The 22,829-nt window shown below is 42.7% G+C and overlaps 1 protein-coding gene across 2 annotated transcripts; it reads left to right on the top strand.

The window, feature by feature from the left end:
* arhgef7b (Rho guanine nucleotide exchange factor (GEF) 7b) lies at positions 1-13,473 on the top strand. 2 transcript variants are annotated; one of them, XM_086127200.1, is made up of 22 exons: positions 1-290; positions 833-916; positions 2,666-2,750; positions 2,830-2,945; positions 3,064-3,268; positions 3,779-3,870; positions 6,825-6,919; positions 7,112-7,207; positions 9,209-9,331; positions 9,463-9,601; positions 9,696-9,755; positions 9,847-9,993; positions 10,077-10,163; positions 10,302-10,380; positions 10,597-10,706; positions 10,785-10,991; positions 11,106-11,199; positions 11,582-11,671; positions 12,085-12,243; positions 12,444-12,540; positions 12,658-12,712; positions 12,781-13,473. In XM_086127200.1, the coding sequence occupies exons 1-22, from the start codon at positions 126-128 to the stop codon at positions 12,901-12,903; spliced, it is 2,508 nt and encodes an 835-aa protein (XP_085983326.1). In that variant the 5' UTR covers positions 1-125; the 3' UTR covers positions 12,904-13,473. The 2 variants fall into 2 exon arrangements, with proteins under 2 accessions (XP_085983326.1, XP_085983333.1); XM_086127207.1 differs by lacking the exon at positions 12,085-12,243.
* Positions 13,474-22,829: the final 9,356 nt, after the last annotated feature.

The raw sequence follows: 22,829 nt of genomic DNA, 5'->3' as shown, positions 1-22,829 counted from the left end.
TTTTGACATTGGAATATTAGCTGGGTCGAGTCAACAATGAGGTGTACATTTGGCCGACCAACCTCCACTTTTCGCCTTTTCTAAAAAGAGACATTTCATTGTCCCACAACCGTCGTGAGTCCACGATGAACGCGGCCGAGCAGACGGTAACGTGGCTCATTACGCTCGGGGTGCTGGAGTCTCCCAAGAAGAGCATCTCTGATCCGGAGGCTTTCCTCCGGACGTCTCTCCAGGACGGCGTGGTGCTGTGCAAGCTGTTGGAGCGACTGAGACCTGGGACGACGGACAAAGTATGTGTTAGGAAAGACAAACAACCGTAGCATTTATTTCAATATTACACACAATCTAAATAGAAACCAATGAACACGAACAGAAGAACATTTGTTTTCTGGGGAAACCAGGGATATGTATTCAATGAATGATCTGTAAATTAATTACCAGGACTCAATTGTGTTAAAAAGGTCGGTCTATTTCGAAGTAAAGGCGCCGCACTGCAACATCCGCTTCTGTAGGTAATACTCATCTTCCGAAGCAGATCATTCGTAGCCAATCAATACATCATGATTATCGTTGTTGTGTTTAGTAAAAAAATAACACAAAAGCCACAGTGAAACGAAAGAAATTAGCGTCGAAATCCTTAATTTGAAAATCCAAACGGAATTCTAGCTGGGCACTGACGCTCCTAATCACTGCTGTACCGCACAACAAACCACGCTTGAAATAAACGTTATTTCCGTGTAGAAAAACATTGCTTATTTTTACCGGATTTGTTTTGGTTTTTAAAAAAATCTGTGCTACATTCTGCTCTAATTGGGCGACTTCTTATGTTTAGTTTATTCAGGAACCGAGGACTGACAGCGAGTATCAAGTCAACATTTGCGAATTCATCAAAGGCATCGGGGTTTTCGGCGTGCAGGTGGGTCACTCTATTCACGTTTCTGTTAATATGCTGAAATGACATTTCTGTGTACGCCCACGTTGATATTTATAGTTTCCCCCATTTTAAAATATTGATATTCAGGTGTGCTTGCATGCTCTTGTAATATTGGACAGTTACAGGTGCGCACTATTGGGCAGGAAACGTCACATTAACGCGGAACTGGGACATTGAATGTATTCAAACTGTTTAACGTGAATATGAACTACCGTGGATAATTGTTTTCAGGGTTTCTGTTGAGTGAAAAGTTCATACAGAGATACGATCACCACTACTAAGCACTAACAAAGTCACCGGTCAGTGTATTAACTGTAAAAATGCTACATTATCAAGGTATTGCATCCCGCCAGTGGTAGTCATGGGAACAGGCGGCAGGAGTAGTTCAGTTTTAAACTCTGACTTGAGAATGCATTTGGTAGGTGTTTGGTGTGCATTCTTCACAAATACTGCAATATAAAATGATTTAATTTGAGTTTAAACTTGAATGCAGGAGCAAATGTAATGCTGTTTTCAGACCTCAAAAACACACACAGTTTATTGACGTTTGTGGAATCTGACGTCACAATGGAAAAGATCAGATTACACAGGGTCCAATGTTGATGTCCATATTGTCAAAAACCGCATGGAGAGGGTATTGCGGGGTGGGGTGGGCTTGGCTTGTGGGGGCTCGGTGTGAAGAACAAAAGATGAAGAGGAGAGTCGTAGGCTGATGTAATGCAACATGTCATGCAGCTAGTGGATTTTCCAATCAGGTTGATTAGAAGTCAACCATGATGCTGGACGCCAAGGCCTCCATTAGTGGCAGCCTGTCTGACATCAGCGTGGTAATTCAGACGATTCTGCCTGTCTCTCCAATCGTGGAGGACTTCTAAATCTGGTGGAGCTGACTGATTTATCAGAAACCATTGCGGCCATATGTTTTGACGCTTAACTAAATTATTTGCATGATATTTCTCATGTGGATAGCTCTCTGGCCAATCACAGGTACCTTTACACTCTCTTCAATCAAACCATCACTGAATATTGAGTCAATATTATGTAACAGCAGCAGCCTTACTTAGCTACTGGAAATGGTGTTAAATTTATGCAAGTACCCTGTATAATGGCTACTCCTCGTTATGTTTTGGAATATGTTGTAATGCCTAACAATTAAATGCAGTACTGCAGTAATTAATTACAGTACAAAGTGGACTATTGTTCATTAACCTAATGGTAGTTAGAGAGGTGAAATTTTATTACAGCGATTGTGTCTACCTACTATGCAGCCAGACAACATTAATCACTGCATACTGCCATGCACTTGAGAGCACTGGGGCTCTGGTTTATTTGAACAAATTCAAAGTGATATTAAATGCTTAATATTATTCATCAGCCATCTGTAATTCACCTTGAAATGCTCCAATCATGCCTTGGGAATCTTTGTGTGTTGTTTCACAAGATTAGGCACTTCAGAGGTATTTTGACAATGACTGTGCATGTGTGCGCCCATGTTATGTGTGTAATGGAGAGATTATCAGGGGGAGCTCAGACTTGGAATAATCCCACCTCAGACGGTAGATGGAATTGCATTCTACAACCCGACCTAAACACAGTGCTTTCAGGAAGGTGTGCGTCCTCATACTGTAGTTGGATGTTATGATCCATTTATAAGAAGAGGATGCTATCGCCTGATTGTGCATCTTAATATGGTCATGATGTTGCATGTCATCCATCCCCTAAATTCTGCAGCCTTTTGAGGTCAATGACCTCCTTCAGGGACTGCACTTCACCAAGGTCCTAAACTGCTTGGTTGCACTGAACAAAGCCACTGAAGGTAACAGTGTTTCTATAAATGTTCTCAATTGTATTTTAAACATATTTTGTGAATTTAAAATGGCTCATTGGTTGTGCAGATTCAGGTGTTTCTGTTTGTGTGCCATCCTCCGCCACATTGAGGATGAAATCGGTTGATTCTGTGAACAGTCAAAGTCGTTCCTCCACACTGCAGCCACCACAGTATCACAGCCTTGTAAGTTGTCCTGGAAAGGGAGCAAATAGCGTTCACCTGATAGCAGTCACAAACAGAGCTGATTTCACATTTTGTTTTCCTATTGCATTTTAATGCATGTGCATTTCTTTTGTCGCAGGACATGTCTGAGGACAGTGGGTGTGGCCATTTTCTTTTCAAGGCACGCTTCCCTTTCCAGCAGACAAATGAGGACGAACTTTCTTTCTCCAAGGGCGACATCATTAATGTGAGCAGGCAGGAGGAGGGGGGCTGGTGGGAAGGTTCGCTCAATGGCAAGACTGGCTGGTTCCCCAGTAACTATGTGCGGGAACTAAAAGGAAGCGGTGGGTGCAGCAATGTCAATACACTTCTATTATGTCATATGCAGATGTCCAAAGCAGTGACTGCTCAAACACACACGTCTCAAGCTAAATGGGTGCAGTTGGAAGTTGTGTTTCTTTTTTATGTATGTATATTTTTATTTTTGGGAGGAGGGTGGGGGTTGCAGTAAGGGAAGGAAGGAAACTGGACCGACAAACAAAGGCAGGAAGTTCCACAGATGCTAAATGGAGAGGAACATCCTGAACATTCAGTGTAGAGAAGACCAACTGTGATTGCAAGGGGCTAGTTCCAGCTTGGTCTGGCTAACATCAGTTGTTTTACTGTCAGGCTACAGGCTACCATCACACATGCCTGCCATTATCTGACATTGACAGGCATGAAACACAGTTTACAGCAAGCCCCCTAAAAAGCAAGGGATTAGATTGTTTCTTATAAAAACTCAATTAAATATTGATACTCTGCTTTGTATGCTTCTGGTCTTAATATTTATCTCCCTTTTTCTTACTGTGCAGACAAGCCATTTGACAAACCAAAGTCTGGGACGCTGAGAAGCCCCCCAAAAGGTTTCGACACATCTATCACCAGCAAGACCTACTACAATGTGGTTAGTGGCTCATCTTCATAGATCCTATTGTCAGAAGTGGGGTAAACTGATTGATCATCTGTCAGTCAAGGGACGGACACATACAGTGGTGAAAAAGGTCTATGACGCTCGTGTTCCAATTCTCGTGTTTTAAGTTAAAAAAAAAAAAAACACTTCAAAAAAGTGGAATGAGGCTATGTTTAGAATTAACCAATCACATTCAAGATCATGTTAAATGCAAGCCCACCACCACTTAAACTGCCTCTGATGAACCCCCCAAAAATGTTTGATGTTCTACCAATTAGGCTTTCCTGACATTATCGTAGTCACATTTTACAGTGTGCTCCTTGGTCGGCCGAGACCTTCCGCAACATGAGCTGGATCTCATTGTTCAAGTGAAGACAGTCATCATGAGGTGGAGGTGGAAATATGCCACAACAGTGACATTACCGAGAAGTGGACATCCCTCCATAGTTCATTTGAAATAAAGACAAAAACAAAACTGGCCAGGGGTGCTGCCAAGAGGCCACGTTGAAGTACACATGACAACAATCTCCCATCCTCTTCATATATCTGGGCTTTGGTGTAGGGTGGCAAGACAAACGTCTCATTTTACAAAGAACACCAAATCACCAAAAGAACACCATACCCATATAACCTACCGACCTGAAACATGGGGTGGCAGCTTTTCTTCAGCGAGAACTGCGGCTTTAGGCAAGGTGGAGGAAATTATGAACACTTCCAAGTACTAGGCAGTGTTAGCAAAAAAAAAAAAAACAAGAAAAAGACAACAAAGGTCTACACAGATGAACATTTTGGGGGTTCATTAGAGGCACTTTAAATGGTGGTATTGTCTGCGGACTATCATTTAAGTTTGAATGTGACTGGTTAATTGTAAACAGCCACATTCCCAGTTTTATGAGGGTGTAGATACTGATAAAACACACTCTTGCAGTTGTTGATTTTTTTTACTTCTCTTAAAAAAAATCTTTTTTTTTTCACTTGAATTATCACAGGTTAGTGTTAGGGTTATTAATGGCGGAAAAAGTGAGCAAAAGATTTATCTTGGTCCTATTTTTTCTCTCACAAAATCCTGGCATTAGAAAAGAAGTGTGTAGACCAGTGGTCCTCAACTAGAAAGGCTGTCGGTCCACTTTTTTTTTTTTTTTTATAAGACCAAGGTCCGGTCCCATGCACGGCGGTCATGGGGAGCAGGGCTATATGCCAATTTAGTATGGTCAAGCCAAGCTTATACAAATCAACACTCCTCACAACCAACCAATAATGGGGTGCATGAAAATAACAATTATTCACTTTGCCGGTACACAGCAAATAATGAGAGGTATTGTGTTGAGGCACAGGAACTCTTTTATTTTGTTAAGTTGTGCCTGCTTAATAATAGAAATAGCCCTTTTAGGGAAATACAGTAAGTCATTTTTACTTTAACTTTGTTAAACAGTAGTTGTCTTTTTCCCTTAATTTAACAAAAGCAAAACAAAATACTCATTTTACCAAAATAAATACTAAACATGAAAACAAAAATATCCTTTTCATTTGTACAATTCCCCTTTTCACATCCCCTCTGAAATCACTGAAAAAATATATCAGAAGAGGAGTTAAGAACCATTTTAAATACTGACACAAGGGAGCACAGGAATGTGCAGTGCTGTTCTTCCACTAAAGGTGAATGCAATGTCTGAGGCATACAAATATTATTTGAGGACGCCATTGGGATGTTCATTTACCATGTTGCGGTGTTCTGCTGTTAAACAGCTGCAAAGATCCCCGGGTAGACGGGAGCAAAACTGCACACGATCGAAACCTCCCGCGATTCGTCTTGTCTAATTGTCTGTGTGCGGCTCTCCTGTGCTGAAGCTGTGAGCACACTGTGGCGTCGCGCATGCGTCTGTTTCCTGACACAATCATCCATTTTGAATACGTGACGCTTATGTATGGGCACACCTTAAGTTCAGAGGAGCCAATCAGCGCATCGTTATCGCCGACATGCTCTGCTCAGCCAGGGTCTCCAGTTCGTCAAACATTATACACACACAGTCGCGCTGCTGCGTCCTCTGCAATACATCTGTTCGTGCACGCAAATAATAAAAAGGATCATTTTAACAAGCGATCGCGGTAATGCGCAGATTATAGTCCAAAAATATCAAATGTATAACGTAAAAATCACTTTATAATTTATTATTTTATACAATTTGCCGAGGGTCCGGACAGAGGAGGTCGGCGGTCCGGTCGTGGATCGCGGTCCGCCAGTTGAGGAAGACGGGTGTAGACTATATAGCCACTGGACGGACAGAAAGTAGTCACATTGACACCTATGGACCAACAGAAATTGAAAGGTGCACTGCTATTTACTAGTGCCCGGATCGAGAAAGCATTCACACTATGGAGGACTTCGCCTTCGCTGAATTTCATGTAATGCGCATGATTTTATATGGTTGGTGGATGCTGGAGCATCTGGAAGAAGTCACACAATAACATTTCCACACAGAGGCCCAAGGTGGGTTTCAAACCTAGAAATGTATGGCTGGGAAGGAAAAAACAATCTGCACTTGACTGTTGCTTTGTATATCTTCTTGTAGTGGCTCTCCCAGTCTTATGATTTTGTAAACGGTTGCAATCCACTATTTTTTTTATCCGTGTGTACGTGCGCACGTGGGCATGCCTGTGTGGTAATGTAGGTTATTTCTTCCGTTCCATTGGTTTCTGGGACAGCTTTGCCTCAGGGTAGGCGCGCCTCTCGGTGTGCGCGGGTGTTTTAATAATGCAAGCTGCCACAGTCTCCCTATCTTCAGTCTGGGGAACCTGAATCTACCTAACTAACCAACAGATTGTCAACAAACGCAAATCATCATGTTTTGCCCGTCATCGCATGGATCCTCTCAAAAGGAAGAAGTGCCGAGATGCTTTTAACTTTTATTGTCTTGTCCCTCTACATGGTTACATTTTGTGTTTTTCAGGTCCTCCAGAACATCCTGGAAGCAGAGAGGGAGTATTCGAGGGAACTACAAAGTCTTTTGGGATGCTACCTGCGCTCCCTCCAGCCCACAGACAGGTTAAGCTATGTTTTTGATACATTTTCCCAAGAATATACAATACAATACAATACATGCTGATTTTTAATATATATATAGTGAAACATATTCACGCTACAGGATGCAACATCAGGGAATGTCTAGAAATGATTGGAAAGAGAAGTAAAGAGAGCTTCTGAATAAATGAGTGAATCCTACCTGATTCTCTGCAGGCTGAGTGGTGCAGACATCAGCCACATTCAAGGAAATCTCGAGGAGATTTCGACCTTTCAGCAGATGCTGGTTCAGTCCTTGGAGGAGCACACAAAGTCAGTAGCCACATCTGTTTTGTCTGCTAAGAATGAACAAATGATGCCTTTTCAGTCTCGTACAGTAGATGCAAATATTCTCCATCTTCCCTTCCCCTGTTCAAATGGCAGGTTTTAGTGCGATACTGGGAAAGAATGAGACCAAGATAAATCATTTAAAAACGTTTTTCACCATTGTGACCTGAGCAAGTGAATTCAAAATCTGGTGACACAAGTTTGTGCACCCTTCTATAATTGGGGAAGTGGTCAGTTCACCAGTCACATTCAAAGTCACGTTAAAAGGGAGTCAGCATGCAGCACCACCATTTAAAAGCCCTCTGATTAACCTCAAATGAAGTTCAAATTATTTTTTTTTGTTGCTTGAGGCTTCTGTGCTAATCCTAACAAGTATTTGGAACTGTTCAGTATTTGCGCCACCTTGAAGGAGGCCCCAGTTCGGGCTAAACAAAAACAGGTGCCTCACCATGCTTCACTGTAGGTGTGGTGCTCTTTTGGCAGTAAGAAGTGTTCTGACAAACATAGCGGTACCTTTGGGGATTGTGGGCAAAAGGTTCAATCAGTTTCATTGGAGCATAACAGATTTCCCAACTTTGGTATGGGAGATTTCAAGTCCGCGTGTGAGATTTCGTTTTGTTAGATTAGGCTTCTTTCTGTCTTGCCACAGTAGCCCATAGCTCAGACATATGAAGGAGACAGATTGTTGTCACATTTACGAAACAGCCAGTACTTGCCCCAAATTGCTGCTGCTCCTTCAGTGTTGGCAGCCTCCCTGACCAGTTTTCATCTCGTATTTTTTCAACCACTTTTGGAGGGATGTCCAGATCTTGGTTAGGTCACCTTTATGCAGAGCTGGATGGACTGAGCATTTAGAGCCGCTTCGATTTTGTGTGAATTGACATGAAATGACCTTTTTGCAACAGACACGCTCTCACCTTTTCATGACTGTCAGATTCAGAACCAAACCGAATCATGTTTTGGATCCCAGAAATGCAAGCTCGGACAAAATGCGAAAACAAAAATATTTATAGAAAAGCGCAAACAGAAATTGCTGGTCGCAAGGAGCCAGGAAACAACAAGGCATACAAAAAAGCACTTTCAAAAGGCAAGTGACTAAAGCTTACCGAGAATACATAAATGAAATGACAAGAGTCCAAATACGCAAAACCGAAATGAAGAACAAATAACTTAGTGATGAAAATACTTAGGACACAAGGAACTATGAAAACCAGAGTGACTCTAAATGAGATTGAGAGGTCTCGAAAACAACGCTTGAAGCAATATAGCGAGCAAGGTCAATAATCCGACAAAGCGTGGCACACGTCCTGAAATACAAGCCTCGATGGTGATCGCGAACATGTGCGCCGGCTGGAAGGAAACGCCCTTCACTCCAGATGGAGCTAAAACAAAACGGACACACAGGGCAACGACTTTCAAACTAGCAGCGGGAGTGACACGGACCACACTTGATCCTGATTGGCTCAGTGTACTGTTTCGACTGAAGTTGGACCAATAGGCCGCCCACCCAAGGGAGGAGGTTGAGCAGTTTGGTAGGCTATTATGTGTTGGTTGGTTCCGTTTCCTCTCTATATTGTGAATGGGTGCTCACTCTACTGTGAATTGTGGACCGGTCTCTTGGGTAAAATAAATAAATAAGTAAAAAGATCAATACCGACCCATCAGCCCCGGAACACCTCACTGTGCTGATTGGTACTTTTAATACCTTGGAAATTCTTGTTGCATTCTTCTCCTCACTAATACCTTTGGTCTGTTGGAGTTTTCTGCTGGCTATGAATTGTGCTGCTAATGTGATGACCTAAATGTCAAGGAAAGCCTAGTGATATATTTGGAGTTAATCGGAAGCACTTTAAATGGTGACGGGGGTCCACTAACTCCAATTTAACATTTGAAAGAATCCAGCACTGTCAATGCTAAAGTCACTAAAACCAACCAGCGCGGTGAAATCAAAAAGTCTCTGGCTTTATGTGCTGTATTTTTTTGAAGGCTTCCAGAACATCAGCAGAGGATAGGAGGCTTCTTCCTGAGTCTAATGCCCCAAATGAAGAATCTTTATGTGGCTTACTGCTCAAACCATCCATCTGCTGTCAGTGTGCTCACTCAGCAAAGGTCAGAAGCCACATTCGCTATTACCTGTCAATGGGCATTTTCTCAATATTTTACGGGTAGCCCATAATGCTAGGACAGGGAAAGAGGCTCAAGAAACACGAGGAAACATGTCTCGGTTGGCTGTTTTGCAGTGAGGAGCTGGGTGAGTACATGGAATCCAAGGGGGCATCTAGTCCGGGGATTCTGACACTGACCACCAGTCTGAGTAAACCCTTCACTCGACTCGAGAGATACCCAACCTTGCTCAAGGAAATGGACAGGCACATGGAGGTATAGTACTTCTGTTGCCAAGGAAACGGCGAGCAAAACAACATGACTTTTTCCTGGAGATCAACACGAACCTGTTTGATGTTCTTGTTCTCAGGACCAGCACCCCGACAGAGTTGACCTCCAAGCTTGCATGGCATCATTTCAAAGCCTTACAGTAAGACAGACACACACGGCTATCGGTCTGCTCGAATATTGCCAACCTGTGAGGTGGTTCATGGCGTGCCGTCTCCTGCCGCTTTGTCCAGGCCCATTGCCAGGAAGTGAGGAAGAAGAAGGACCTGGAGTTGCAGATTTTAACTGAGCCAATCAGGAATTGGGTGGGGGAGGACATCAGGACCCTCGGCCCCATTCTTCACATGTCCCAGGCTGCGGTCCACTCTCTCAGCTGTCAGGTGAACCCCTGGCGCATTTTGACCACGCACCGAGCTGCGACATAGCGAGCGCAGAGCGTAAGAGACACTTTGATGTCTTTTAGGAGTCAAGTGAACGCTACCTTGTCCTCTTCCCTCACACTCTGCTCTTCCTCTCTGCAAGCATGAGGATGAGTGGATTCATTTACCAGGTTTGGTTCAATTCGATCTCCCGCTTCGATATTCAATCAAGACAGCCATGTAAAGCGATCATTACGATGCACCGCTTTCAGGATCTTCAAGTGTTGCTGGATTGTTGAAGAAACAACATTGTGAGTTTGTCTTTGCAGGGGAAGATGCCGCTGTCAGGCATGCTGATCTCCAGGATAGAAGATGGGGAAACCATGAGGAATGCTTTTGAAATTTCTGGTCCGCCCTTGTTTTGACATATTGAATCACAGTCTTTTATTTCTTCCTTTCGCTCTTGTCTCACGTGCCTGTGACTTTGACTTAAATTTGTTATTGCTTTTCAAAGGCAGCATGGAAAATGTAGAAAATCATTAACAGGTCATGTGTGTGTGCGTGCGTGTGTGAGTGTGTGTGTGTGTGTGTGTGTGTGTGTGTGTGTGTGTGCGTGCTATGCAGGTGCACAATGTGACCGAATGCAAGTGGCGTGCAACAGCCAGCAGGATCTGCTGGATTGGCTGGACCTTCTCACCAAACACACACACAAGACTCACTCGGTGTGTCACACAGTAAGTCTGTCTTTCTACTCCTCGACTTGGACAAACCGACCAAAGTTCATCAATGACTGCACTGGCACTCCCTCCTAGTTGGCCTCCCTACCTGTCACCCCTTCCCGGCACTCAGAGTCTCACGGCGGAAGCAACGCCTTCCACACCCTCCCTCATCTTTCCTCTTATGGCGGCAGCCCCATGTGGGGGGCCCTGGAGCCCCTGAGCACCCCAAAACCTTGGAGCATGAGCTGTCTTCGGCCTGCGCCCCCTCTACGGCCATCTGTTGCCCTGTCCAACAAGGAGGTGCTTATTGACCAGCTGGTTAAAAACAAACCACGTACACTCCAGTCGCGCTTTTAATCAATTTTTTCTTTCATGTAAAACTACTCCCCTAGTAAGCACATGAATTGTTTGCAGGATATGAGTAAGAGTCCAAAGAATATGAAGAAGCTGCTTCCTAAGAGGAAACCTGAGAGGAAACCCTCTGAGGAAGACTTCCTTGTCAGAAAGAGTAAGAGAGTCAATCTAAACCAGGGGTCTCAAACTCAATTTACCTGGAGCTAATGCATGTGTGTGTGTGTGTGTGTGTGTGTGTGCGCACACACACACACACACACACACAAGCTGGTGCGGGCCATCGTGGGCACAGTCACGTTGCCGCTGTCGTCCAGGTGCTCCGCAGCTGTCGGCCTTCGAAGAGGACAGACCTAACTATTTAGCACGGACGTAGTGCTAACACATCCAGCATCCATATCAATTCCGCATGGGCTGCGAGCCTCAAACTAGCGTCCTGCGGGCGACATTTGGCCCATGGGCTGCGAGCTTGAGACCCCTGATCAAAACTGAGGCGCTTTTAAGAAAAAAAGAATCTCTTGCCCATCCTTATTTTTCAGGCACAGCAGCTCTTGAGGAGGACGCTCAGATATTGAAAGTGATTGAGGCGTATTGCACCAGTGCCAGGACGAGACAGACCCTGAACTCCAGTGAGTCCCCATACACTTTCCACGTATAAAATGCTGTGAATATGCATGCTCACCTCTAAGTCTTTTTGTCCTCAGCTTTCCACTCTAACAAGGCTTTTCTCTCTTCTCCCATTTTTTTCATCCTTTGATTCCTCCACTCTTCACTTCCTGTGCATTCTCCTGTGTATACGTTACCCCTTGATGCTCGCCAACCACTGTCCTCATTGTATTTATTACAATGTTGCTTTTTTTCCCTCAAATTGAAATGGATCCCCCCTCCCCTCCTGTGCCATTTATTTTGTACATTTGTGTTCTGATTCTTTTTGGGCCCAAACCTTAATTTAATTTTTGTCCTGCATCCCAACTCCTGCGGTTTGTGTTTTCCTGCACCATTGCCCCCTTCTCTGTATTCCCACTGCTGATTGCTGGCGTAGCCTGGCAAGGCACTGACCTCATGCACAACCATGTGCTCGCTGACTCCAGCTTCTTCGTTGCTGGCATCCCAGGCAACCTGCCATGTTCCGACCAATCAGAAGACTCGGACTATGACAGTATCTGGACTGCCACTAGTTACAGGACTGCCTCATTTTCTCGTAAGATTTCGGTTTAGCAAGTCAGAATATACGGTGTGGCAACCTGGCTAGCTTACAAATAGAGGTAGAGTTCTAGAATCCATATCTGCTGTGTTGGTATGTGTGTGTATAATTGGCTTTGTTCTTTTGTATGCATGTTGTCACGTGACCACTGAAGACGAGTAACCATAGCTGACCTCTGTTGTCCCCATTTGGATCAGGTTCCAGTAGGCGGGATGTTCACATGTTGTTCCCAGAGGAGGAGAAGATCATCGTGGAGGAAACCAAGAGCAATGGACAAACTGTAATGGAGGAGAGGTGAGACAAATGTGTGGCTTGTGATTGATGAGTGGTCACACTTGATGTAAGAGTTGCTTCCTGTGTATCACGCCACAGTTCATGTCAATGTAATGCCATCTTGCCTCGCTGCCGCAGGAGCCTGGTGGACACTGTATACAGTTTGAGAGATGAGGTCCAAGAACTCAAACAGGTAAGTGAGCGCTTTGCTCGGATAGTTGACAGTACTCGTGGGAGAGACATGTTTTGGTGGGCTCGCAGGACAACAAGAGGATGAAAAGGACACTAGAGGAGGAGCAGCGAGCCAGGAAAGAGCTTGAGAGAATCATCAGGAGAGTTTTGAAGAACATGAATGACCCAAGCTGGGATGAGACGAACCTCTGAAACTGACATCACTTTGAATGTTGGACCCGCTCACTGTGGGCAAATGCCAGCGAGAGAAATGAGCCAGGACCGTCGCAAATGACCTTTAAGGTTTGCAGCCACTTCGTCAAACAACTGAGTGAAAAATGACTTTTTTGTTTTTAGATAGCTCCAGGAAACAATTAGAGGGAGTCATGTCAGTGGTATGTGTGTTCTCTAAGCCAAAGCAATACAATTTGTGATTTATACGATGTCAATTATGCAATTTACCAAATTGTTTTTTGTTGTTGCTAAGGTTGTGTTTTTTACATTATGCACTACTGTATTTTAATTTTAGTTTCTACACTGAAGATTGTCAACAGACAAGGAAGGTATTCCTTTTTTCAAACCTTAAACACTTTACAATGTCAACTGCAAGAAATCCTTTTGCCACATTAAAGTCTTCAACTCTATAAGGGATTTAATGCCATAGAAGTGCAAATTGATAGCAGCTGATCCAAGTAGTGTCTTTTAATGATAATGACTTCCAACAATCACGCACCCTTATTTATTTCACTGATGTGAACGTGAAAATAAAATTCTTCCACCGATGCAGTGTCTTGAGATATTCATATCAGAATCACACCAGGTACATTGTCATGTCTCTGCTGGAAGGCTTCTATTAGTTAGTTGTGGATGAGTTGTTTGTTCAGGACTAATACGACTTGTGGGAGGACACATCTAGGTGGGCCATAAATTTTAAAAAAATTACAGTACCAGTCAAGGACCGAGGAGGATGATCAAGGTTCATTTGACATTTAATTACTGGAACCACTACACATTCTTTGGAAGTGACCGTGTTGCGCCCGTGTAGTTTTATTTTCTACCACAAGGTGTCACAAAGCGTCTTCCAACCATCCGTTTCTGTTTTGCTTATCCTCAATAGGGTCGCGGGGTGTGCTGGAGCCTCTCTCAGCCGTCTTTATCTTTGTTAAACCTCATATCGTGTTCATTTCGAGTTAAACAATTTTGTGTTCCCCATCAGAAATGACCGTTCCACTCAAAGTCACAATTAAAACCGAATTCGTAATTATTATTATGATTTCTATTATATATTTTAATGAACGTGAGTTTCTACTACCGGCCCGGTGTGAGCGCGAATGGTTGTTCGTCTCTATGTGCCCTGTGATTGGCTGGCAACCAGTAAAAATACTGTATATATATTTCGTAAAATGCATCATCAGATGACACTGTATACTAATTATTGCAGGGTTCATGATTGATTATTACTTTGGGTCAACGCTAGAAAGAACATTTGCTTTGAAACTTTTTTTCCTTTCAGATTCAGTTTTTGAGTAAAGAAAAATGCTTTTTGAACTGAGAGAGAGAGCGAGAGATTAAGATTAAGATATCCTTTATTTGTCCCGCAATGGGGAAATTTACAGTCAGAGTTCAGAAAGGAAACCACAAGGTAGGGAGAGTGGAAAAAAACACACTCGAACTATCCTCTTCTGAGGATAATTTAAGTCCAGGATTTAAAAAAAAGACCCTAGCACATAAATAAGCATATGACAGTTACAACAAGTCACAAGACATAACATGTAATGAGGGGGAGGATGAATGGGAAGGGGGGGGGGGTGACCGCGACGCAGCCCATCCGACCAGCTGCACGGTCCGCCGTGCGCTCCGCAGATCATTCCACGTTGCGGGGGGGGGGGGGGGGGGGGGGGAAGAGAGGAACAATGAAGATGATGAGGATGTGTATGCGCGTGTGATTGTCTGGTTGTGTATGTGTATGCGTGAACAGGCCGCAGCTGCTTCGTCAAGTTCTGCTCATGAAGACAGTCCTGGCTTATCAGTCCATGGCCGAGAAGGAGGGGGGTGATGGTGGGGGGCACTAGCTTCCATGCATAGTTCCATCCAGGGGAAAGGGGTCCAAATAGCGTTGTTTGTTTTGGAGGGACGGCCGCCAACAATTTCAGGTGGCCTTGAGTCCGTGGCTGTATCCCTTCACTGGCGCCGATCAGCCAAATCCTCAATTCCTTTTCAAAGCGAGAATTCCACTTCTCCCTGTTGATGTCGATCGTACGGAGACGCTCCAGAACCGCAATTGCGGTTGAGCTCAGTCACCGCTTGAGTCTGAATGTTGGACATTCGCGCTAGACCATCGAGAATGACCGGCAGCTTCTTCACTTCCAATAAAGCCGCTCCCGTCGGTTGGATTTTGCGATAGAACAGGAAACTGCTCACACCAAACTGCAGCATACCTGCTATCAGAAGGCCGATAATGTAGATGTCTTCCTCCTCCTCAACGGACAGTATTGACAGGCACACCATTCTCCGCTTCCTCCATGGATCTAGGGTGTGCCCAGCAGCAAATGTCCCGAGGGGCAAGCAGGCTCCCCACTGCCTGCTCTTCTTGTTGAGAAAAACTTGTCGATTGCATCAAGAGACCAGCCAACCAATTCCATGGTTTGTTTTTTAGGATGAAAAAAATACGGCGGAGGCTAGGAAAAGACAGCACAAGGACAGCACATAGACTGAGTGGCGGGCAAGGGGGGGGGGGGGCAGGAGCAGAGCAAAAAAGCGTCCGCCTTCGTCGAGAGCCAAGCAGAGAATAATTATGAGATTATTAGTTTGAATAATTCTTTCAGGTCTGGTTTGTGAACAATGGATCTATTGTACTTTGAGAACGAGTGGTGATTCTTGTTGGTTTCTCGATGAGTTGGGTGAGACTGAAATGATTCGTAAAGGCTTGGAGATGTTTTCTGTCATGTTTTTTGTCCCAGTTTATATTAAAATCACCAATTAGGATAATCTCTTTTTTTTATGATTCCTTAATTTGAGAACCCGTTGAGTTGATTATAAAAATTAACATCGCCAGATTTTTTATATACACAGAACACTATAAAGGACATATTTGTGGAGAGTGTTATATTCACTCCTGTACGTTCCAGTTCTCTTTTCCTTTGGTATTTCAATATATATATATATTTATATATATATATTTTTTTACATAAAAGAGGATACCCACGACCCTTTCCTTCTATTCTGTCTGTTCTGAAAACATTATAAATGACGTCAATACACAGTTCTGGGATAATTTTTGGCTCTCACAAGAATGAACATCTCACCAAAGACTCAGATAGTGATATATATTAGAATGTCATTCCTTTGTCCATCTCCTCCCTCCTCTATGAAATTATTGGTGGGAGGCTAGCACCGCCCACTAGAAATTCAACCATGAAGGAGGGAGTCGGGTGCGGTACAAATGTTTAGTGGTACATAATGAGATCATTCCTGATGTCATTTCCTGGAGACGTCTTCTAAATATTACGTCACTTCATGAATTGTGTGAGTGAATTTCCGAACACGCCCATAGTAAATGATGGTTTAGGCAAGGAAATCAGGTTGAATTCGTACACAGCCGTTATCCCAAAACATGTGTACCTCCTCCTGCCTCGCTCCTTTGTCAAGCTTCTCCCTCTCTGATTGAATGTTTGCTGGGAGATGCAAGTTTTTAAAAAGGAGCGAGGAACGTGCAATTAGAGTAATGAGATGGACGGAATTCTACCATTTCCATCCTTGCGCTTTTGTCAATCTCCTCCCTCTTTGAATTTATGATGGTGGGGGGGGGGGGGTGCTAGCATTTAAACAGGAGCGATGATCTACGCACATGTAATTAGAAAATCGAGATCATCCTTCAATCTCAGAGTAGTGCACGTATGTCGCACGAGCGTTCTGAATATGAGGCATATATAATGCTGCATTCAAGGAAGGCGGGAAGTCGGAATAATTATGCTACAATTAAGGAAGGTGGAAAGTCGGAGTTAGACCTCCGACCAGGAAAAGCGCACTGGAAAGTTTCTTCAATCCGGGGGTCCGAGTTGCAAATTTTGAGGGGAAAGGGACACTGATTTCATCGACTGGCTTCGATCTGTCGTCAATCCACAATGGCGACGCCCACGGTGGACAATAGCGTGAATGGAAAACATAATTTACAAAGTCATGAACAAAGACGCAATATATTTATTATTTCGTTAACGTAGTTAAAATAACTTCCAGGTACACAACGTGATTTACACTGACTGCGTGAAGGTGACGAGGCTGTGACAATCGGATCAGTCTGATTTCCCACTTTTGGGAACGCAGCATACATCAGTGTTGACAAATGACTCTCACAAGATGGCGGAAAGCTTGACGTAGATCCGGCAAGTTTGTGCGGCACACCCCTGTGTGGCTTAGTGCTGTAAACAACCAGCTGAGTAATGCTGTATCCTCACATTACTGCCATCTAGGGGTAGTAACCGCTCACCACACATCAACACAGTCTTGAACGCTTAATGAAGTGTTTTTCTTTCAGCTGTTCAGAAACGCTTCTCAGAGAATACATCCAAACCACCGACATAGAAGTGTCGAAGCGTCTATCAGCATGTCATCATATAGTTGTTCATTGAGCATCAACGTTTTCTAAACTCTGAAGGTAATTCTCTCCCCCGACATATAATTTATATAATGTACTTTGTTAACTGATTTTCTTTAGCATAAAATAATAACGGATTGCTTGGATGGTCTTTTTGATTTATGCACGGAGGAAAACGCATCACATAAAACCAGATTTGTTTAGATTCACTATTGTTCCGGGGACCATGAATCTAACGCGGTGACTTCCAGAAGAGAGAAACGCAGTTTAACTATTAATGTTTTAATTATGATGGGTGGAGCGTGGAGTTTATTTAAATTAATACAACTGTGATATTTATTGTGCTTTGTAACTGTTGCTCGCTCGGAATAGTGCAAAAGTGCCACCAACATTAAACTGTAAGCACCGTACAGTCACCTAAATCACCAGCAGTAAAACGTCGCACGACTAGCCAATTAAACCTTGTGAGACGGGTCTTGTGTATCCACATTAAACTTTAGCCGATGTGTCATAATCAACTTGCTTCGTTCTTCTACTGTCTGTTTATTTACGTGGTGGTTTAAAAGTCCCTTTCGATAACGATTGGTGTGAGTTGGTGCTTGACCAATCCAACAGAATTCAACGGATTTAGTTTTGACTACAGTATTTAGTTCTAAAGTGACTGGTGATGACATTGAATTGAGATCATGAGGGGAACTTCGATTTTGACCAGGTCGTCATTGTATGAAAAATGGTTCTCAATTGCCTTACCTGGTTAAATGAAAGTTAAAAAAAATTAAAGCACCATGCATTTGAAGTGGGATAAAGAGCTGCAAAAGCTTAATCGAGGCAATTTTTTGAGTTCTAAATTTATGTGCGGTGTCCTCCAATAGTTTTTGATCATGTGGTCAGAATTTGTTTGTGAGCCATATTGGATCTTTAGATTGGGAGGATAAGCCATTTGAAGACTTGTAAACTAAACTTTTCGTCTCCTATTTTTTTCTGTATGACCTACAGTATGTTATCAATTTTCCAATCTCTTTGGATGTGTTCAGATGTGCAAATGTTAGCCTCTGTTGAACTTTGACCTTTTGCCAAATTTCAGGCTTCCAATGTAAAGATCCGATTCAGTACAACTTTATTAACAGTATGTAGCACATTTCACAACAGCTGCAACAACTAATGATAATGCAACCACAAAAAGAAAGTCAAAACACTAAATAAAAACACAAATTACGGATACTAACACATATACAGTAGTAGATATATATACTGTATATATATATATATACAGTATATATATATATACGGTATATATATATATATATATATATATATATATGTAGCCGAGTCTTTGGAAGGACTAGACTGGACACAAAATAATTTTTATGTGGGCTTTATTCCCGACTGAACAATGAGAAATTGTACAGCTTTAAGATGAAAGTCTGAGATGTAAACTGAATTTTAAAAGAGTTCGAAAAGGGATCTAAGAGATCAAAGAAAATCATTTAACAGATTAAAGACAATTACGCCACAATAGACAACACCAGTGGCTTGTCGATATGTTCCGGTGTGTTGGGTGTGTACAAAGCACGTGGACAAACACAAATGATCTCCCCTGCTGTACAGCTGTTCACACGACTCACTAGGGGTAGATTTCAATCTCCAAACCAAACCACTCCAGATATTGTGCTCTGAATATCGCCAGGGTTACGACGACGATCATGGGTGTATCAAGTTGGGACAAGCAGTGGGCACAGTTCAGCGACTACCCTCCTTCACGTGCATGTCACCCTTACTGGTCTGATTCTCACACGCTGCATATGTTCCCGCATGTTTTGATCTAGTGTGGCTCTTAAAGTGACAGTGCTAATTTGTTAAACAAGGAAGCCTTCACTACAAGCGTCTAAGTAAGGTTCACCTGGTTACATATATATATATATATATATATATATATATATATATATATATATATATAATTAAATAAAATGACCTGTATTAATGATGTACAAGGCCTACAAAATTCAAACATCTTTCACCACCTAACTGTGTGCAAAGACTGTTTGATGTAATCATCCGGAAAAAGTTGACAGCTTTGCTAAAACGGCATCGACTATGCCTGTATTAGCCTAAGGCCACATAGTGGCGAGCATGTTGGGAGTCAGCTGTCTTATCAGTAATCAAACAATACTATATGTCTGACTTGCGGTATTTGAGGTAACGCATTACAGTAAGCCAGGGTTCTGAATTAAGGCCCACCAACCCGGTAAATATGGGTTGAAATTAATTTTGATGAGTGTTAATAAAAAACTACCAGCCTTTTTGGCCGGTGAGGCATGCGGCAATTATGTCGATCTGATACACTTCGGGTTACGCTACGGTGCCTCGTTCAACGAAAGGGAAGCACATGTGCATCGCGCGGGTGTACCCGGCACCGATCACAAGTGTGGCTTAACTTTGTTAAACTAAATGCAGTGTCACCTCAATGCAACACTTAAGATGAGATTGTGGAAAGCACTTTGCATGACGTGCATTTAATTAATGGAGTGCCGTGTCTGACGAGCTTGATGCTTGCCACCACAACAAGACTGAGCCAACAGTACTCTGAACTTCAATGTCATAATCGGAGGAGTTGAACAATGAAATAGGTCTATTTCCAACATTGATGCATCCAACTAAACGATGGGTCAATTCAAATGCAAATAACCATTCACATTAGGATCTTTAGTGTTTTCTATACCAAGCGAGCCTGTATTAATCATCTGCAGTAATAGACACAACTGCGTCCACAATGGGAACAGTCTGCCTGCTGTTAATCTCAATTGAGTTACCAAATTGCCCTGCTTTTGTCTGTCTCCACAGCAGGTCCGCCCATCAATGGGATCTCAGTGTAGTGTACACACAGTGACCCTGGTGTGTGTGTGTGTGTGTGTGTGTGCTTGTGTGTGTGTGCGTGTGTGTGTGTGTGTGTGTGTGTGTGTGAGAGAGAGAGAGAGAGAGAAAGAATTTATTTTCATTATGTTTTCAAAAATAAAGCTCGAGTGAAAGTTAAAAAAAAAAACACAACTACCGGTAATACAATCAATTTTATAACTTTGATATCAGTATCACCGGCAAAGTGTTGACTGCACATAACACGCTTACATTAAACACCAAACCAGCAGATGAGAAAAAAAATAATTACTTTGTGCACCGTATCTTTTTGAATTTGTTAACACACAACAGTTAGGTTCCATTATTAGCCATGCTGCAAGAAGTTAGTTCTGTTCTGACAATGACCGGTTCTCCTATCGGCAGAATAATGCATTTGTTGCTAAAATGCTAAAATTGATATCAACCCTAATTTTTATGTCTGCTTGTCAGTCTTTGTACACTGGTAAGAATTGTTTGGAGCTAGAAAGATATCACATATATCTCCTGGAATTTTCTGATATACTGTAGGCTAAATGTTACATTCAACAAAATGTTAACATGAAGCTCTGTAAATGGCTATTCATTCATTTTTTCATACTGATCTCAATGTTTTAAATGCAGTTTCACTTTCATGAACATGATAAAGCAAGCTGACTAAATATAGCATGCTTTTTTTCTTCAAAGTGTGACAGTGAAACTCCTCTACAACGAAATCATGTTTGCAGCAAGAATTTTTTCACAAAAGGGTACTTTTCACTGGAACAGATTTTTTTCTCGGACGTAACCACGAACACACACAAAAAATGTATATACTGGTATGTACTTTTTATTTTTATTCCACTAGTGCATAAGTATGAGCATACACTTATTTGACACTTCATATAGCCAGCATAGAAAGGAAAACAGGGGAAAGAAATTGCGAAATTTACGATTAGCATTCACTTTCACTTACATCAATTTCTTGCATAACGTCTTTTATTTTGCTTCCTCCATCTTTCATTTTTATTACCTTTAGGTCCGTTTATTCGCCATTTTAGCAATGTAACGTTCGTACTGTGTCTGAAACAAATACTTCCTGTACTACTGCGCATGTGTAAACCAGTGTGGTGGTTGCTGTTGCTGTTTCCGAATGAAGCAGCAGAGGTCGCTGTGGCATGCTGAGGTTGGATTAGACTTTTGCGTCAGGCTTGCTTTCGTTGTAGTGAATCTCGTTGCGAGGTAAGAGCAGATAAAAAGATTTCGTATAACGGAACAGGGGGACTTTTCGTTTTCATGCATGAAAATATTTTCACACTAGGGGATATTTTCGCCCATGTAGATTTAGTTGTAGAGGAGTTTCACTGTATTATGTGTTTTTGGACATCAACAACAGCAACTCTCTTCAAGTCATATTAGGACTTAATTAAGATTGTACACAAAACATGGCATCATCCCAGCTCATATCATCACTACACACTATCCCACTATCCCAGCTGTCTTTGAGCAGTAGGCGGGATACACCCTGAGAAGGTTGCCAGCAGGGCATGCATAGACGAACAAACGAATGGTTGTTCGTCTATGCTTACTACGATCACACCTAGGTAGAATTTAGAGCATACAATCAACCTATAATGCATGTTTTTGGAATGTGGGAGGAAGCCGGAACACCCGGAGAAAACCGATGCAGACACGGGGAGAACATGCAAGTTCCACACAGGATTTCCGGAGTACTTTTGCATTGTGAGGCGGACATGCTTAACAGTCGTACTTTCATGTATTTACTTTTCAATGTTTTTAAAGTTTTCTGTTCATATGTTAGGGCGGCCCGGTAGTCCAGTGGTTAGCACGTCGGCTTCACAGTGCAGAGGTACCGGGTTCGATTCCAGCTCCGGCCTCCCTGTGTGGAGTTTGCATGTTCTCCACGGGCCTGCGTGGGTTTTCTCCAGGTGCTCCGGTTTCCTCCCACATTCTAAAAACATGCGTGGCAGGCTGATTGAACACTCTAAATTGTCCCTAGGTGTGAGCGTGGATGGTTGTTCGTCTCTGTGTGCCCTGCGATTGGCTGGCAACCGATTCAGGGTGTCCCCCGCCTACTGCTGGGATAGGCTCCAGCACCCCCCGCGACCCTAGTGAGGATCAAGCGGTTCGGAAGATGAATGAATGAATGTTTATATGTTAAATGTTGTCAATGTACGTTCTGGTAATTTTTGTAAGCTGCTTCTCTTTTTTCTGCTTTGCTTCTGCATGTCAACTGTTGTGTTTGTAAATGCTTATAGGTGTTGCTTTTGTGAAGCATATTGTGTTGCCTTATCTATAGAATGTGCTATATAAATAAAACTGCCTTGCCTAAACATCATTCTGTAGCATGACAGCATTGCATTTATTGGAAATAAATATCAGAATCATCTTTATTGGCCAGGTATGTAGAGCACACAAGGAATTTGTCTCTGGTAGTATAGGCTGTCCTAATATTGCAATAACAAGCAACTATGATAAGCAAAAACATGCCATATAAGTGTTGAAAGACTTTCCGCAATATTAGGGTACCAATGTGCAGTAGTACCACCCATTGACAACTCTGCGACAATGTGCAGAGTCATTGAGCAGAGAGAAAGTGATTAGTGGTGCAATACAACACTATGGCGGTTGTGCAGATGGTGCATTGGACCATTTT

The sequence above is a fragment of the Hippocampus guttulatus genome, chromosome 1 (genome assembly GCF_054856545.1).
Source record: "Hippocampus guttulatus isolate MCC_2025c chromosome 1, RoL_Hgut_1.0, whole genome shotgun sequence".
NCBI lineage: Eukaryota > Metazoa > Chordata > Actinopteri > Syngnathiformes > Syngnathidae > Hippocampus > Hippocampus guttulatus.
The sequence above is the reverse complement of the archived record's forward strand: the minus strand, read 5'-3'. Positions and strand labels throughout refer to the sequence as shown.